The sequence below is a fragment of the Vidua chalybeata genome, chromosome 9 (genome assembly GCF_026979565.1).
Source record: "Vidua chalybeata isolate OUT-0048 chromosome 9, bVidCha1 merged haplotype, whole genome shotgun sequence".
NCBI lineage: Eukaryota > Metazoa > Chordata > Aves > Passeriformes > Viduidae > Vidua > Vidua chalybeata.
Window position 1 is genome coordinate 21,166,413 of NC_071538.1, and position 18,422 is coordinate 21,184,834.

Genomic DNA, 18,422 nt, shown 5'->3' on the forward strand with positions numbered 1-18,422 from the left:
TTTCTGCTGCTTTGGTTCATTTTATTTGATTTTTATAAAAAAGGAAAAATTTTGACCTCATTGAAACAAGTATTAATTCTGTCACTGCCTTCAAAGGGCCTAGGATTCAACATCAGTGTCTATATTTGTAAGTCTGAATTTAGAACAAGTAGGAGAAAGCATTTGGTATGTTAGAGACAAAAGTCATCGACAAGCTGTGTTCCATGCATAGTGAAAAATTATATATATTCTATCTGCATACATGCTTATCCAATTTTTTAAAAACTAGTTCATTGAATCACACATCTTAGAGTTAACAGATGGATGGTGTCTTTGTACCAGCTTCTACTTGCACTGCTGGACAGAGCAAAAATATTTATTGGAAGTTAAGTTCTAATCCTTCAGACTCATCTGGACCAAGAAAAAATTTTGGTTTTCATAGAATTTAGCAATGCTGCTCTCTTCAAATGGCAAGAAGCTGCATGTAGGCCTACCTATGAGCTGTGACTCTCGTGTGGCCTCCAAAAGTCCTGAACTCGCCCATATACTTTAGTCTGAGAAGCAAAGGATCTAGGAGTAAAGGTGAGCAGGCCAGGCAGTGAGTTAGATCAGGATTTGACATGCAAGCTCATTTATACTTTTCTGGTATTCAGCAAATACCATGTCCACATTTTGTTATCTTCTAGAGCTAATAAATGGCAATTTCTTATAACGCACTTTTACAACCTGTAAAATCAATTGCTTCATATAGTTACACTTGTACTTACAGTTTTGGATTATGTGAGCCATTCTAGTTTTAAATTACCCTTTACCTTGCATATGAGTAGGTTAGTAGGAGACAGACTGGAGACTTTCTTCTTACCCTGGCTTCTGTGGCCTTGTACGAGGCAGTGACTCCTTGGTGTATGCTTGTAGTGATGTACTAATGGGCAGGCAGGGACTGTTCAGCCTCTATCAGCCCTCCAGAGCTGAGATAGCAATACAGACTTAAGTCAAGTTTAGTGATTTATCTTTTTAAGAAACATTCACTAGTATTAGCATATAATAACTAAAACTGTAAATATGTTTACAAAATCACCTTTAAATGGGTAATAGTGAAGTGGCAGGGAAAGAATGCAGTCTTGAAAAACACTATGGTGTGAGCACACAGCCCCATGCCTGTAGTTATCCACGTCTGGCACGGCAATAAGGTAAGGGCACTCAAGGGCGCGCTCGGAGTATGCAGCGCGATCACTGCCGGGGCCTGGGGCAGGCACGGCGGCGGGAACGGCCCGCCGGCCGCAGCCGCTGATCCCAATGACATCCCCAGCGCGTTCCGATGTGTCTGGCGGCTCTGCCGGAGCGCGCAGGTGACACAGCCATTCCCCGCCGCCCCAGGGACGGCTTCTCCTCTTTCACCGCCAAATATCTGGGGAGGAGAGCCCTCCTTGGCCAAGCCCTGCGCGGGCAGGCGCGACCCCGACCGCAGCGCCGCCGCCCCCGAGGCACCGCCCGGGGCCCGGCGAGCCCCGGGACGTGCGGGCGGCCGGCGCTGTGCCCGGCGGCGCGGGGCGAGGGCCGCGGGGCGGGCGCGCCGCCGCCGCCGCCGCTCCCGGTGCCTCCACTCGGGCGGCTCCTGGTGGCGGCGGCGCTCCGAGCCCCTCCCGGCCGGCGGGGACGGCGGCGGCGGGGCCCGATGGCGAGACCCGGCGCTGCCTGCCCTCCGCCCGCCCGCCGGGTGATGGTGGCCGCACGGGCGCTGCTCTTCTGGGCGTTGGTTTACAGCTACTGCGGGGTGTGCGCCTGCATCGCCGGGCTGCGGCTGCTCTGGAGCATCGGCCGGCGGCCGGGCGAGACCTTCCGCTGGGTGGTGCGGGAGAACCCCCCCGCCTGCCTCAACGACCCCTCCCTGGGCACCCACTGCTACGTCCGTATCAAGGTGAGGGCGCGGGCGTGGGAGTGGGCCCGCTGGGAGCGCAGGCAGGCACCCACCCCCGCGCTGTGCACGGCACCCCTGCCTGCCCGGCTGTGCGGGGTGCGCTGTGCACGGCACCCCTGCCTGCCCTGCTGCGCGGGGTGCGCTGTGCACGGCACCCCTGCCTGCCCTGCTGCGCGGGGTGCGCTGTGCACGGCACCCCTGCCTGCCCGGCTGTGCGGGGTGCGCGGACAGCCCGCCTGCCCTGCCGTGCGTGCTCGCACAGCATCCAGCGCCTGACTGCACTGCCCCGGCGAGCGGTGCTGTGCCCGGCCCGGCTGCGGGGCCTCAAGCCGGGAGGACGCGGTGCCCGGCCAGCCCGGCTGCGGAGCCCTGGGTGGGCGGTGAGGGGTTCCTTGGCCCCGGGTATCCCGCAGCCCACCGCTCCCTGCACTGCCTCTGCTCCCTCTGCTATTTATGGTTTGCCCAGTTGCACCGGGGAGCTCGTTTCGCGCATCACTGTTACAGGGAAAACAACTGTACAGGGAAAACACTGTTCAGTAGAGCAAGAAGCTAATTGCTGTCCCTCAGGTTGTACAGTTTAAGCCACCAGTCAATTTTTGTTCTTGTCTCAGGGCTTTGTGATTTGCTTCTTTACTGAATGCTCTAAATTTAGTTTTATTAGCTAGGTTTCTTTTGCAGCTATAGGTGAGCAGAGAATGCATAGCAAGTTTTGTCAAGTGCTGTTTTTCATAAGATAAGCATAAAGATCTCTGTTCCCAGGGTTCTGTGCAGATGGTTTTGTGCCAGGCAGTACTAATATAAATTAGCGAGCCTCAGTTTGTCATGATTTGCTTGTTTTCTTTTGCTAACATCATTAGGAGGCATGTGTGGGCTTTTTACTCATATGACATGTTCTTTTTTTTCCTGTACCACAAAGCAGTAAATGAACAGGCTGCTGGGGAAGTGAGAGGGGTATGACAGTAATAGAAGAGCATTTGGGGGCAAATCGAATTGCTGTCAATATGACAGTTGATCACTCATATCAGGAAATAAGAAACTCTTGCTGCTGGATAACAGCAGGCTAATGGATTACTTTCCAAACACATATATCCTACAAATCTATTCAGATTTCAATAAAACCAGCCAGTGCTGGAAAAGGTGGCAACATCCTATGTCTGTTCTGGGGGTTGGAAAAAAGGGAACAGCAGCAACTCAAAAAGTCAATGGGCTTAGTTTGTGCCATATGATATCTAAACTGCTGCTGTACAAGTGGAGATAGAATTTTCAGAAGCAAAGGGAGTTCCTTAAAACAACAAATAGATTAGAATAAAAACATGGAGGGTAAATCCCAAGAGGATGCTGACTGAAAGAAGCAGCATGGAGGAGGGCTTACCCATTGCTCACTAAATGAGAAACTGTGGAAGAAGACTGAGAAACTTCTACTTTTTAAATATAAAAGGATTAAAGGCAGAGTGATCTGGAGAATGATACAGATGATGTAATGGCCCCAAAATTTACTAGGAGTTTATTTTTACCTCTAGGGACTTCAAGTTCATTGGCATCCCAGAGGTGAAATAGCAGTGTAATTAGGGGCAAAACTGAGAAAAGTCCCTATTATATCCAGAGCAAATATAAAAAATCCAAATAGTTCCCTCTTCAGAGCCCTTTCAAGAATGAGAACATAAGTTAATGGTTTTGCAGCTCATTCGTTACTTATGAGTGTAAAGATATCTCAGAGCATTTGAAGCATCTTTGGCAAGAAAACCTTTTTTCATGCATTTGTGATCCTTGCCCTGATATTAGCTCTTGATGTGTAGCAAAGGCATGGGGTTTTTCATTCTTTTTTGAAATAGCAGAGATAGTGCAGGCTTTGACATTTGTTCAGGAGCTTTACAACCCTTCTTCCTACAGTTTCTTTCACATGACTTCTAAACAGTATTTTGTGAGCTGTATCTACTCTGTGTCAGAATTCAGTAAAACCTCTAGATCATAATCACAATTTATTTACATTCTACTGGATTTGACCTTCAGTCAGTGTAAGCTTGTGTACATCAATTCACTTCAATAGCATTTCAGCATTCAGCTTCTACAATAAGTAAGTTGCCTGCTTGTAATTCTCATAAGACCCAATTCCTTAAAAGATGCATCAGAAACTGACTATTGACAAGGCAGAAAAAGATTTTAACATTAAAGCTTAATTTTCTGAAGTGAGTCTGAAACCTAGAATGATAAAAACTAGCAAATATGTCTTGCTTTCTGGTTACTTAATTTTGATTGCTTTTGGTTGTTAAGAATCCACGTGGTCCTTTATCATGCCAGAATGCAATGTGATGATTTTAAATAGTTGCATAATCTTACCAGCTAACTGAAAGATTGGAAGTGCATTTAAAGTATTCTGCATTTTAAAGTCTTTCTATAAAGCACATGACTGGTGTCTGTGTGAAAGCAATGTACTTGCTGTGACAATAACCTGCATTTCCCAGTGGCTGTGCCAGGCAGTGCTCTGTCGGAAGTGTTTGTGTGCTCAGGGCTGGGCTGGCACACAGGCACAGCCTGGCAGGTATTGGGGATGGTCCTTCTTGGAAGAAGCTGTGGTGGGTGTGTAGGGTGTGGGATACTCAGCATTGCCAGGATGTAGCAGATACCTGATCTCAGAAGTAAAGAAGGCTTCAGCTTCACAACTGATAATTTGATATTTTTTAGGGGCAATATATTGTTTCTTAGAATATGGTCTGAAACCATCATCATTCTCAAACCCCAAAGTAGCAGTTCTATGCAGCAATAAACAGACTTCTTTTTCTCTTATTTTAGGATTCAGGCTTACGATTCCACTATGTGGCTGCTGGAGAAAGGGGCAAACCACTCATGTTGCTGCTTCACGGCTTTCCAGAATTCTGGTAAAACACCCTTCACCATTTTCTATTATAAAAGAGGCTGCATAAGATATGCAGGATGAACAAGGATGAACACCTCTGCTTAAATATCCCCAGTGTGATCCCTTATATGTATTTGTGAATAGTAATGGCATGAAGTTTCAGTAGGCAACAAACCATCGAAACATTTTAACTGCTGCATCCACAAAAGAATTCCAGACTAAGACAAACCAACCATCTTTTTTGTACTGTCAATCCATTTTTCCTCAGCTATGTACCCTTTCCTGCAAACATTGTGAAGGAACTGCTAATTTTAAACAAATTTCCTGTTTGGATAGTACTTGTACTATATGGCTAAACTTATGAATTATAGCAGAGGGTGTTAAAATAAGGATCCATTATATTTTAAGTGCAATCGGGATTGCACTCCATTTATTAAAAATACTACACATTAATTTTTAACTGGGGGAAGGGAAGAACTATGAGTTCTATAGGCTATTGTGCAGCCTAATTTCAGAATCTACTCAGGGAAAACGGTTCTATTATTAGTTCATCACAAGATGAATGATGAATCAAACCCAATCCTAAATGTTTGTTTATAACAATGAAAAGCAGTCATGTGTCCAATGATTTAACCAAATTGCTCAGGCTGGCGTTGTCAGGTTTAACTAGTGAAGCATGGCTTACAGAACTTGCACAGAAAAAACAGTAAGGGAATAAGGGCAGTACTAATGCCAGAAATGCAGCAAGGTAAATGATCCTTTTCCTTTCCAAACTCAGCTGTGGGGCTAGAGGCCACTGCTGGAGCTGTGATCTTCCAGTCTGTACTCAGGTCATACCACACTAAACTGACCCAAGTAGAAGAGAGGTCAGTTCTCTTCCCTCAGCAATTTCCCCTAGGTACTAATGCCCTTCAGGGTGATGGGACAGAGTCACATTTCTGTTAAGTTAAATTTTCAAAGAAGGACATTATTCTAGTAATAAATTGCTATCTAAAATTATTAAAGCTGTAAACTGTGATTGAAAGGACAGTTAGATGGGCCAGTGCATATTCTATTCAGACATTATGTGTATCTTGCATGAAGCATATTCTAACACAGGCAATGAGACTACAGCTGATTTCCCCTATGGGGGAATAGTAATGGAGAAATTAGCATTTTATGTACATATTCTACTGAGATTAGGTATATTATTTTTAAAAAGCAGAAAGTAATTCTTACAGTTTAGAATAGTGAGTCATGCTATAAGTGGCAGCTACTAGATTTTATTGTCTGACTATTCAAAAGGGATGAATAAAAAACCTGTTATATAGGTCACTGGGACCACCAAGACTTTCTATCACTGTTTTTAAAAAGAACACTACATGCTAATAGTCTGTAAACCAGTCATATTACCAATATTTGTGTTAGGTTGTTCATTCACTCAGTGAATACTTTTTCATTAAGGAATAGTGATTGTTCTGGGAGCACAAAATAAAATAACCACAATTTAAGAGAGATGTAAAGCAGTTTGTCTAGGAAAACAAAAAGGATATTATCCACAATTACAGTTCTTAATTGTTGTAAATCCTCTGCCTTCAAATGTCTCAAGGTTATAAATAGGACAAATACAACCAGTAATACTGACCACTAAGAATGATAGAGAATGTCTGAAGGTGACAGATCACTAAAGAATGTAACACACCAGAGCCAATGAGTGTTTTAGATGCATAAGAACTTGAAAATCAATACATTGTGGAAAGTCAATAGTAAAATATTTGAAACTGGACATAATGTGTTGAGGCAGCTGAGTACTTAAAAGTTGTTTGTGAGCTGCTACATTTAATACTACTTGCCCTTTAGAAAAAATGTGATCAGAAAGTCTCAAAATAGATTGAACCTTGTGAATGTGGAGGCATTCCAGCTTTTCCAAATTCTGCTTGCAAAACAGTTGTCCAATAGTTATATATCGTATGGAATAAAAGTGTTTATTTGAATATAAAACCTACCCATTTGATAGGTCAGACATTTGGAGACTGATGGGCTGTTGTGAAAACAAAGAATGAGAATAGCTTGTAGACATTTTCTGAAAACAAAAATAGTTGATTTATTTATTTATGGGCCTGGTTCTTACTGAAGTATACTTACTGAAGTATATAGAATAGCTGCAAGAGTTACCATGGCAAATTCAGCTTCCAAGTCATTATATAACACCTTTAAAAAATTCATTCCTGGGGATCTCAGCTAAACCTTGTCTTCACATTATACAGCACTGAAATGAAAATGTTCTGACTGAATTGTTTATATGAATACAGATTCATATCACTGAGTGTTCCTGTACCCTTATTTAAGTTCAAAGTCCCTGATAGGCTGGAGGCAAAGGTAAAGTGGAAGAGCCCATGGTCTGATACAGACGCTGTTTGGATTAAGGTAGCATTCTGTGCATCACACTTACAACCATCGCTGATCCAAATGTTATATATCCTTTCTCTGAAACTGTTGAAACAAGCAGAAGTAAAAGCTAGATCCTAGCACAGAGGGATGCAGTCACTGTTATATATGTCCAGAAGGATCATGTTTTTCATACATCTTTCTAGTACAGTGTAAGATAAGACTGTGTCTGTCTTGGTACTGGCTATTCTAAAATTTATTTGGTTTCAATAACAGCTGAAGGACAGGTAGTTCTTGCAGGTTAAGACCCACCATTTTCTTTTTATTTTTGCTTCATAACACACATCCAGCCACTACATACAGTTACAGAGTGAGGAATAGCCCAGGCCTTTGCCTAAGTTCTTGCCTTTGTATGCCCTTTGATGTATGTAACGCTATCACTCTTTTCAACCGAAACACAAGGATGAAATACTTTGATTAGTACCAACACATTGAGAGAGTTTGTTCTGCAACAGTTCTGGTACAGAGACACAGATGAAACTGTACACAGGATAAATCCTATAAACTTCACCAAGATCATTTGTTATTAACTGGATTTCTTTCTTTCGTTTATTTCGTGTATGAATTATCTGACATTATTTTTCTGAATTCAAAACATGCCTGTGAGTAAGCCAGGGAGAAGAGAAAGCTTTTCAGATCTTACTTTTTTGATGCTACTATGGCTCCAGGGATAAAACCGAGTAGTCCTCCCTGTGCTCTGGTTTATGCCTGCTTCCTTTGCAGCAAAGGGACTGTGCCAGACCCAGGAATTGTTGAAAAACCCTGGCTCAGGCCATGCCCCTTTTCTGGCAGCTGTACTTTGTTATTGGGGAATTCAAGACAGGAGCACAAAACTACTGCAGCCACAAAGGACCATCAGCACAGCACAGAAAGGAAAAATAATCTCATAGCAAACAAAGCCATGCTAGTTTACCCTCAAATATTTGGGTGCAAAAGCACTGACTGCAATTTTGGTATCATAATGCTTGACCTTGTAACTCCAATTTTTTTTCCCCTTTGTTAGGTATTCTTGGCGCCATCAATTGCGGGAATTTAAAAGTGAATATCGAGTGGTGGCCCTGGATTTGAGAGGTTATGGAGAAACAGATGCTCCTCCTCACAAAGAAAATTACAAGTTAGATTGCCTGATAGCAGACATAAAGGATATTTTGGAATCTCTAGGTGCGTTAGTAGAAGAAAAATCTACTTGACTCAAAAATGACTTGATTTTCTAGGAAAAGAAACCCACATAAATATCTAGCACTGTTGTGGTTTGTTGTTTTTTTTTAATATATGCATTACAGAGGTGTATAAATATAAATCTAAGGATACTAATATTTTTGGACAATTATAAATGAAAAAGTGTTGTTTTCTAATTACAGTGTGTATGTCAGTATAAGCAATATGTAAAGATGATTTTTTCATCAGGAGTTTTGAAAAGAAAATTCCTATGTGCTGTAATATCCAGCAGTATAAACCTATGGTCTTTTTCCCTAAGAAATCTTTCCTCCTAACCACTTGCACTTAGTGGATAATATTCTAAGAGTCTTAAAGCACTTGCAGACCAAGGAATTTATATCAGATGACATCCTTCTTGCACAAACAAGACATAATAAATATTGTGGGCTTTACAGAGATGGTGAGAGTGCATCTGCTGTTTTGGAAAAAAAAAGCCCACTGAAAATACTACCCTCTGCACAATACTACTCCTGCTACTCCTGTCAGTTCTCAAGAGCTGAATCACTCTGTCTTACACAACAGTGAGAGCAGAAGGGAAAACAGGGGACACACTGCTCTCCGTGGCAAATACACAGGGTAAAGGTCTAGAGCTGAAGAGCAAAATTTGCCCCTCCAGTTCAGTTTGAAGTGTCCCTGTTTGGGTGATTAATTGTAACCCCTGGTGAAGGAGATTTCCCTTCCCTACCAAGATCAACGCAAGGGATTAGATTGTCATTCTCTGAAGAATTTTAATTCCCTGGATACTCTAGTCATAGTAAAACAATTACTGCATTTCATATGAAGAAATAATAAAGCAGTGATTCAAGTTCTGAGATTTGAATTGAGGATTTGCTTTACTTGTGATGTTTGAGTATTGGCAAAAGACTGGGCAGGCAGTCCTCACAGAGTGTTGACATTTTCCAGCCTTTGCTGGTTGTGTTAATCTCCATGGTAATGCCATGGTTATGCTTGAGAAGTACTCTCAGCATAATTCAATTTCAGAGGGATTTAAATTTTTTGGGGAAAATCACTTCAGAGCCTTGTTATCTTTGTTTGTCCTAATCCCAGGTTAAATTCTTTTGGGGGACTTGATTATATCATAAGTGCTCCAAAAGATTTCTATCCAAGAGAGTTTATAAGGTTCTTTGACAACTGTGTCCAAATTTATGTCAGAATTCTAAACATCTTGGCTTTTATATGTTTCATTTGTAGTCTGTGTACTCAACATTCCAATCCTCAATGAGGAGGGTGATGGTATCTGACACTACAGTATGTTGTTTTCCAGCAGTAGTTAAAGAAAGAGTGGTTAAGCTTTCAAAACACTTGGTCACTATCCTGCCCATGCCCCTTCTATTGCTGCTAAAATACAAATTTTATTGATGAAAGAATTAAGTATGTGAATGTCCAGAACTTATAAAATTGCCAACAGAACAGCTTACAGAGAAAAGCTACAGGCCTCCTAAGTATATAAATGGGAGTGTTTGCACATGCTATATATATGGCTATTAAGTATAATGCCCACTTCTAGCATAATGATGCCACTGAGTGCTTAGATAACCTCTCATATTCACAGAAACACATTAGGATTAATTTTGTTCTGGAGGTGCTCAGGAGATTGCTCAGTCTTCTTGTCTGCAGTTTCAAATTCCAAACTCCCTAAACACAGCAAATGTACGTGTGTTGTAATGACTGCAGAGTGAACTGGCTATCTGACCCTGCACTGGCCAAGATGTGAACAGGGTGGCCATCTGCATACTGAGTAACTTCAGGGTGACATGGAGGTAGTAGAGTTAAGTTGAATGAAGTCCAATTACATACTTTGTCATATTTGTAAATTTTTAAACTATAACAGTGCCCTATTTTTTTCCGTTAGTAGTGGAAGTGGTGAAGTATTGAAGCTACATTAATAAATGTGCTGAACCACCTATTTAGCCCAATAATGATTTTATTGTATGAGCTGATTTCTGTGGATACTAATTCCTTTGAAATAAAAGCATGTATCTGTGTTTATGTGGTAGGATACAACAAGTGTGTGTTGATTGGCCATGACTGGGGAGGAATGATCGCTTGGTTAGTGGCCATATGTTACCCTGAAATGGTGACTAAGCTGATTGTGGTTAATTTCCCTCATCCTTCTGTATTTACAGGTAAGTTTTACAGTAGTCTTTGTTAATCTAAAGTATCTGCATTTTGGTCATGATTGTGAGAGATGGCTTGCTTTGAGAACCAACAGCCTGCCTCAGTAGATGAGCTGCAAGTACTCTATGGCTCTCACAGTCTGGGCTGTATTTTATGAAGCAGTAAAATATCAAGTATTTATTTGACTTCTGAAAATAAATTTATTGTAGGAAGTGGGAATGCTTGCAACAAAAGTTACAGATGTTTTTATGATCCTTGAGGGTCCACAAACATAATTTTCAAATACATTTATCTGTTTTTTTGCACTTTATCACTGTTTATCACTGTTACATATATACCAGGAAAAAATTCCCAAAGAAGGATGTATATTGTATTACACTTTGGTAAAGGCTGCACTGCATTATTAAATCTGCATAAGCCTGTCCTTGTAGGAATGTGAATCAGGAGATTAGAATTACATCCTGATTTAGGTGATAAGTGACAATTTATGATCTGGTACAATATTCGTTGGAAGAAATCTTTCCAGGCTACTTAATAGATGCTCAGGAATATACCAGTACTTTGCTGAAACAGGACTTGTTTCACTATTTGTTGTGTGATAGAGTTGAGTTTGTCTACTACCCAGAATTACAAAACATTTCATAGGAATAATATAAACATTCAGTAATGAAAAGGAAAATACTATCTCACTAATTTGAATTTTTTCAATTGCTGGCCTTACCCTATCTCCATTTAAAAAGTCACCCCATTTCCCCATAAATAGCTAAGAATATTCAGCAGAGCTTTAATTTTCATTTCAATTGAATGTAAATCTGACCTTACACTGTGGGATCAGCCACACCACCCATATTTGTTGTTCTCACAGTGTTCTTGGGTACCTTTCTAAGATACTAAAGAACATTTTGCCAGGTGTTTGATCCACACTTACCCATGGAAAGGTCTGTTTAGCACGTGAGCAAGCAGGAGATTTTTGCAGCATTTTCAATGAGAGCAGGAGCAAGGCTGTAGAGAAGATAATTGCATTTTGTTATAGTATTTGTTTGCATATTTGTTGAACTACAAAATCTGTTCTGTAGCTTAATGAATTCTCCCTACATCAAATTTATTCTACTGTGGATTAAAAGAAAATACACCGTTTATAAATAGTCCATCAGGAAAAATATAATAGATAATGCAATTTAAGAATGTATAAGATATGAAACTTTAGAAGATACCTAACACTTCAATTTCTGTTGGCTTAAAACCCATTTTTATTCACTGTCAGAATTAATATTTCAGAGATATGTCCTGTGTTGGAAGTGTGGTTTTTACATTCCTAAATTTGCACCTGTAAAGGAAAAGTTCTAGACTTCCTAGTACCTGCACACATTGTGTGCTTGCTTTGAGGAAGTTAGGTATTTGAATGTCAGTGTTGGCTCCTGAAACTCACTGGAGACACAGGTTTAAATTAAAAAAAAAAAAAGTCAATGAAAGTTTGTGATAAGATAAGATAAGATAATATAAGATAAGATAGATGATGCTTTTCTTTTGCTATATATGCTCCTATGTCTTTAAAAATGACTGTAAAAATATTTGACTCTATGTAACCTTGATTATAGTTCTTGAAATTGCCAAGAAGACACTGTTAGAAAAATTCTATACTTCAATGAACAGTAGTGATGCAGTCTTTAGAATGCCAGTGGATCATCATCTACAGATTCCTGTGCATCACATCATTGATGAGAGAAATACCTATTTATGCCTTTTATTCCATATCTGGGAACAAAAAATGCTTTGGACTAGCTACACAAATAGATCTCTAAGTGAAAAAACTACCATGCAATTAAATTCTCCAGTGCTGCTGTCCTCACCTAATCTTTGGCAAATTTTTCTTTTGCTGGCTGTTTCTACTAACATTTATAGAAGAAGTATCTTTTAATGGCTACATCATATATTTACTCCTGAAACAATAATCATCTTTTATCACACAGCATACTTTAATGTAATATTTTTAAAACATTCCTTTAAGTTAAAAAAATTGTAATATTACTAGTAATTTCGTTTGAGCCATCAGTTTTCATTTTTAATTCATGGACATTTTTGTTTCAGAATACATTCTACGACATCCATCACAATTGATTAAATCTGGTTACTACTTCTTTTTCCAAATGCCATGGTTTCCTGAATTCATGTTTACACTAAATGATTTCAAGGTGAGCAAAATGAATGCTCTTGTTTATATATGTAACTGTGAGTAATGGAATAACTGCCACCTACATTGATCCCTTCTGATGTAGTTGTAATTACTGGAAAAAATATGGAGCCTTCTGATTTTTCTTCTTAAGCTTTATAAAGTAGCACACCAGTACATAGAGTCTGTGAGATTAACTCTTACTTCTGCATTTCTGGGAGGTGCTGAGGGAGGTGCTTTTAACCTCAGCACTGCAGTGCATTACTCCACCTAGAGAGTCAGCTGGTTTTACTTGTGCCCATACCAGTGGGACACAGTTGGTGCCTGGGGACTCCCTGATGACTTATCTGAAGTTCCTGTGAGCAGTGGGACATCCACTTCTCTCTCAGAGCCTGCTACAGGCAGGCAGTGTGGTAGGCTGGGTATTGCATTCAGCCAGATGCTGAATTGTGCCCGAGAAGCCAAGGCCAACACTTTGTATAACCTTGAACGTGAGTAGGAGCCGCTAGAAAAGCACAGCGGTGCAGGATACACCCTCCTACACACCAACAGCCCCGAGCACAGCTCCCAGTGCTGCTCACACAGGGCACAGCGAGCTGGGAGGTCATGAATCATCCTCCCTCCTGCCCTGTCACCTGCTGGGGTCCATCCCAAAGAAAACTAGGTGCCTGCACTTGCCTGTCACAGGTCAGGATGCAGTAACTTGGTAATACTGATATTTCTGTGTACATGATTATTCTGGAATAAGTTATACTAGAGATGTTTACCTTGTGCTTTACACATAGCTCTCCAAAAACTCACTTGAACCATTTATTGTACTTTGAACATAAACAGATTTTATAAATATGCATAAACAGATTTTAGAAAGATGTGTCCTGTTGAAGGAGAGAAATTGCATTTTCTAGCTATCTTACATAATAGCTTTTTCTTCTTGCTTTTGTAGGTTCTGAAAAGTCTATTTACCAGCCAGGCCACTGGAATTGGAAGGAAAGGCTGCAGATTAACTGCAGAGGATATTGAAGCTTATCTCTATGTCTTTTCACAACCCGGAGCATTAACAGGACCTATTAACCATTACAGAACTCTTTTCAGGTCAGTACAATATTCCCAAGCAGAGGAAAATATTCTAGAGTCCCCTGGAGCCCAGAAGTGTTACTGTGGCTCCTCTCCTGCTGCTGAACCAGGGGAACACCTCAGGTGTGCTCCTGAAGCCTCACCAGGTGGGCACAGGCCCAGTCAAGCAGTGAGAGGCCAGGTGTGTTCTGAGAGGTGTCCACACAAAACAGCAAAACAATCAGAGTGCACAAAAGGAAAATCTTTGTTTCAAAATCTAATAAAGAAAAGACACTTCTTCATTCACAGCCCCCATGGCAATCCCAAAAATTCACCTCAAAATAATACTTTAAAAATTAACATCAATTAATTGATGCATTTACAATTCATATTATGATAATATCTATCAAGAGCTTATTATTATATAATACTACTAGATGATATGGCATCCAAGTATGTTACCCTTACTTGTAACTTTACAAGACCCTATCTGGCACAATTTTATTGTGTTTAGGCTATTTATGTTTTTCAGAAAGGTGGGAGAGTTTTTTTATAACTAAGCCTAAAACTAACCTAACTTGGTTTGGGGTTTTTTTGTTCCTTTATTGGTCTTAGCAGATTCACTTCATAGAGTAAAACAGAGGATAGCATCATAATAGGAAATATTTTTGCAAGATTAGTATTTATTTTCTCAAACAGCTTTCTGATAGTTTTAAGTTTCCTGAAAGGAGTTGGCTTGGCCTTAGAGATGGACTTCCCCTTTTTTTATCTACCAAAAACAGGGGCAGAATGTCTTAACTGTGCATATATTCTACTTATAGCACTAACTTGGACTATATCAAGAAGAATGGCATTGAATTTGTTTTTCCTTTACTATCTCTAGTCTTCACCAGTAATAAATGTCCTGCATGCATCTCTAACAAAGGACCAGCTTCCCAATATCCTTTAAAACAACAATTCCCTTCTTTCCCTAAACTCGGGCAGTAGATGTTTGAAGTAGAATAACTTTTCATTTTCCATGGTCCAAATTTACTGCCACCTTTATTGCTCTTTCTGTGTCATCCATGCTGTCACTGTCAGGAGAGCAATCAGCAGGGAAAACACTGTGAGGAGAACAGGGACCTGAGCTAGGTGCTGCCTTGTACAGGCTGAGACAGAACTGGAACGAGAAAGCAGAAGCCTAACCCCAAGCATGGCTGCCAGTGGGGAATAAAGGAGACGGCTGTGCTGGTAACAGTGCACTTATTTAAAGCTGTGCAGAGAGCAGCTGATGACATCAGCTGGCATGTCCAAGGGCTGTGGGGCTGCCTGGCTGCCCAGGGCTCCCCAGCCCTGCAGAAGCCCTGGGCAGGGCTGATGAGGAGCTCAGAGGCGTCAGCGCCCCGAGCCCTGCTCGTTCCATTGACCACAGCACCTCGCTCCACTGCGTGTGCACATTAACCAGATGCTCCTCTGACAGCAGCAGTGACGTGCCTCTGATAGCTGAATTGCTCTGGAAGTCACAGACAAATGGAAGAGTTGTGAACATTTAAACTATTGTTTCAGGCCTTTTCAGACTCAAAAAGAAAGTATAGTATCAGTTATAAGTCAGAAATTATCTTCACAGCTATGAATTCCTCTGTGTGTTTTGTGTGTATGTTTGTGCATTGTTTGCTTTATTCTTCTGAAAGTACACCTGCACTGAATTCAGAGAATCTTATTTTAGGTGCTGTCAGCCACAATGCAGCAGGCTTTGGACTGGAACAAAAAGCTCAGTCACTCAGTTCTTGCCACCAGTTCTGATGGTCATGCCTTCTGGGATGGGAATCGTTAGATATGAAAACTGAATTGGAATTTTCCCTTTCTCTCATCTAAGTCATTAAGTATCATTTGGATGCTAATGACTTGTATTCACCAGAACTCCCTGGGCTGATGCTGGTGACCTATGTCTTAAAGGGTTCTGACTCATTGCTGTCCACGTGGAGGTTCATTCTTCAGAGCCTAATTTTTCTGGAATGTTATTTCCAAGGAGGTGATTAAAATAACCTACTTCCATCCATCACCAGTACATCTTTTTATAAATAGCACAGTGGTGGTTCCTTTCACTATACATTAAATACAAACACTTTGAGAATAAATCCATAAAGTTTTTACATCATGCTTGGTTAAGACAGATAGGTAAGAAGCTGGAACTTGAATTTCTTCCGATATGCCATTTGTTTAGAAAATAGCATTAGTTCTCTTGTAACTGTTAAGAAGTACTTCATACAGAGAAACTGTATAGCAATGCTGTATAAAGGTCTGAGTCTGTTTTTCAAAGACTTTAATATTTCATTAATGGAACTTCCCTTTCTAAATGAGAAATCTGTGCATTAATTGTTATTAAAGGTGATTTCTGGAAACTTAAGGAATTACATAATTTCCAGACTGAACAGAAATATAGTGCAGTTCATAGGCAATTAAAAGTGACCAAAAAAGCCTGTGAAAGAAAGCCTGTAAAAAACCTGATAGAGTTGACCTAAGTGAGGCTGCAAACCTTGCAAGGCACAAAACAGTAAACTGTACAGTAGTGAAAAAACACACATGTTAACAGTGAAGAAATCCAGGACACTGGATTAAAAGGTAGAGAGATTAGTCTCAATGCACAGAATCAGATATCAGATTATCAGTTTTTAAAATTGGTACTATGAATAAGCTGTGGTTCAGTGGGTGAGGTCAAGTAGTTTGCAAAATGAGATTTAAATCCACTGGTAAAAAAGGCCATTTTAAGAATTTTTGTAATCATCAATCAAAATGAAATTATTATCTAAAGTGATCTTTTATTAACATTTCTTGACTTTGCATGTAAGTGTAGAGGAAGAATGTCTTCAATGTCTCATTTTATTTGTCTTACTTTAAACTAAGACATGTCACCTTCTTTGTCTTGCTCCTTTTACAGAGCATAGTCCTTTAACTAACTCCTAAGTTTACAACTAGTAATTACATATGTCATAAAGGTTTATTCAGGAAATCTTTTTCTTATACATTACTGGTTTAAAATAATCCTATTTTTGTCTTAATTCAATAAAGATTTGTATCTGATCAGATGGAATTTATTTTGAATTGTCACGGCTCATCTGTCACTGTATGTGGCTAAAAGTAAGCAATTCAAGCTTAGATAAATTTTTTAGCATCTTTGAAATATGCTGGAATAAATTCTGATAGGTTAATGCTGAAAAGTCTTTCATACTATCTACTTGCACCTTTCATGTCTATAATATGAGGTGATATTTATAAAATTAACAATTTTAAATAATTGTATTAAGAAAAAAAAACATTAAAGTTAAGTAGGTCATTTTGATAGAACTTGGAGTCACAGTGTTTTTTTGATACTGTAGAATATATTGTGGCACCTAGAAAGTTTACAATGAGATTCACTGCATTGATTGCAAAAGCTGAATTGAATGATATATGTCTTGGTGATTTTTTATTAAAATAAGACCTAATTAAGTGTGTTTTATTTTTAAAGCTGCCTACCTCTGCAGCATCATGAAGTTATCATGCCAACCCTGCTGTTATGGGGAGAAAGAGATGCATTTATGGAAGTTGAGATGGCAGAAATTACAAGGATTTATGTTAAAAATCACTTCAGATTAACTATTTTGTCAGAAGCCAGTCATTGGCTCCAGCAGGATCAACCTGACATAGTGAACAAGTTGATATGGACCTTTCTTAAGGAAGAGACAAAAAGAAAAAGAGAATGACTGTTTGTACATGTTTTAAGGGGTCTAAATAAAAGCTCTTCGGATTTAAAACCTAATTGTTATCAGGGCCATATTTCCAGCCTGCCTTCTATTTTGAGCTCTGTTAGAGAAGTGTTTTCATTGTACTGTACATTTGGACACTAATCGTACAGCTAAAAGAAGTGAGTATGAGAATATATGATACCAACATTGGTTTTACCTGTATACTTGTATTTTGCACATAAAAACACCTGCCTTAAAATACATATGTATTTGTACAGAAAGAAAATCATGGAAAGTTGCTTGGTTTTGTTTTCTCCCTTGCTTTACAGTTGTAATGTGTGGTGCCTTTTACAAATTTATAATGAAACAATAGAGTGGTGCCATACTGAAGAAAGTCACAAGTTTTCATTCTAGATTTGCCTGGATTTTTTTAATGTATTTTACCATTAAACAGTAACTCTTTTTATCTATATTTTAGCATACTGAACGATTGAAAATTTTCTGGGTACGTTTCTAGTCTTCAGGTGAATAATGATCCGTATCTTGTTGTATTGTTGAATGCAGCTGCTTTGCGCAATGTGTTTTTCTTTCTTGACTTAAAAACGGGAAACCTGTACACTCCACATGTCTGAACAAGAACAATGGAAAATTAAGATATAACATGTATCAAATCCACCTCTGTCTAATAAAATGCAAGTTACAAGACTCCCTGTACTTTATCTGACTTCCTATGGAGAGATTTGCTGAAGCTAAGAAGTGGGTTTGAGTAGCTGAAGTGTCTGGTCTGGTATTCAGCCTGGACACTCATGCTATGATTGTCAGTTCTTGAAAATAATGCCTCATTGTTGGCATTATCCTTCCTATGGCAGCAACTACTGTTCTTGTCTCCAAGAACTGCTGCCAAGTTCCTGTGTTTATAGGAGGAAGAGACACAGTGATTATGGACACAAAGGGTAGAATTAACTTGCAAGTGATGGCAGG

General features: G+C 39.8%; 1 protein-coding gene and 1 long non-coding RNA gene across 4 annotated transcripts in view; one reads left to right on the forward strand and one right to left on the reverse strand.

The window, feature by feature from the left end:
* Positions 1-18,422, reverse strand: part of LOC128792054 (uncharacterized) — a 64,184-nt gene that overhangs the window by 44,952 nt on the left and 810 nt on the right. For all 3 annotated transcript variants that reach the window (XR_008432292.1, XR_008432291.1, XR_008432293.1), the window contains exon 2: positions 11,443-11,516. This is a non-coding gene — a long non-coding RNA (uncharacterized LOC128792054). The remainder of the gene's footprint in view (positions 1-11,442; positions 11,517-18,422) is intronic.
* EPHX4 (epoxide hydrolase 4) lies at positions 1,584-18,146 on the forward strand. Its single transcript, XM_053950142.1, has 7 exons — positions 1,584-1,897; positions 4,688-4,773; positions 8,182-8,339; positions 10,394-10,522; positions 12,603-12,706; positions 13,628-13,776; positions 17,225-18,146. The coding sequence occupies exons 1-7, from the start codon at positions 1,655-1,657 to the stop codon at positions 17,457-17,459; spliced, it is 1,104 nt and encodes a 367-aa protein (XP_053806117.1). The 5' UTR covers positions 1,584-1,654; the 3' UTR covers positions 17,460-18,146.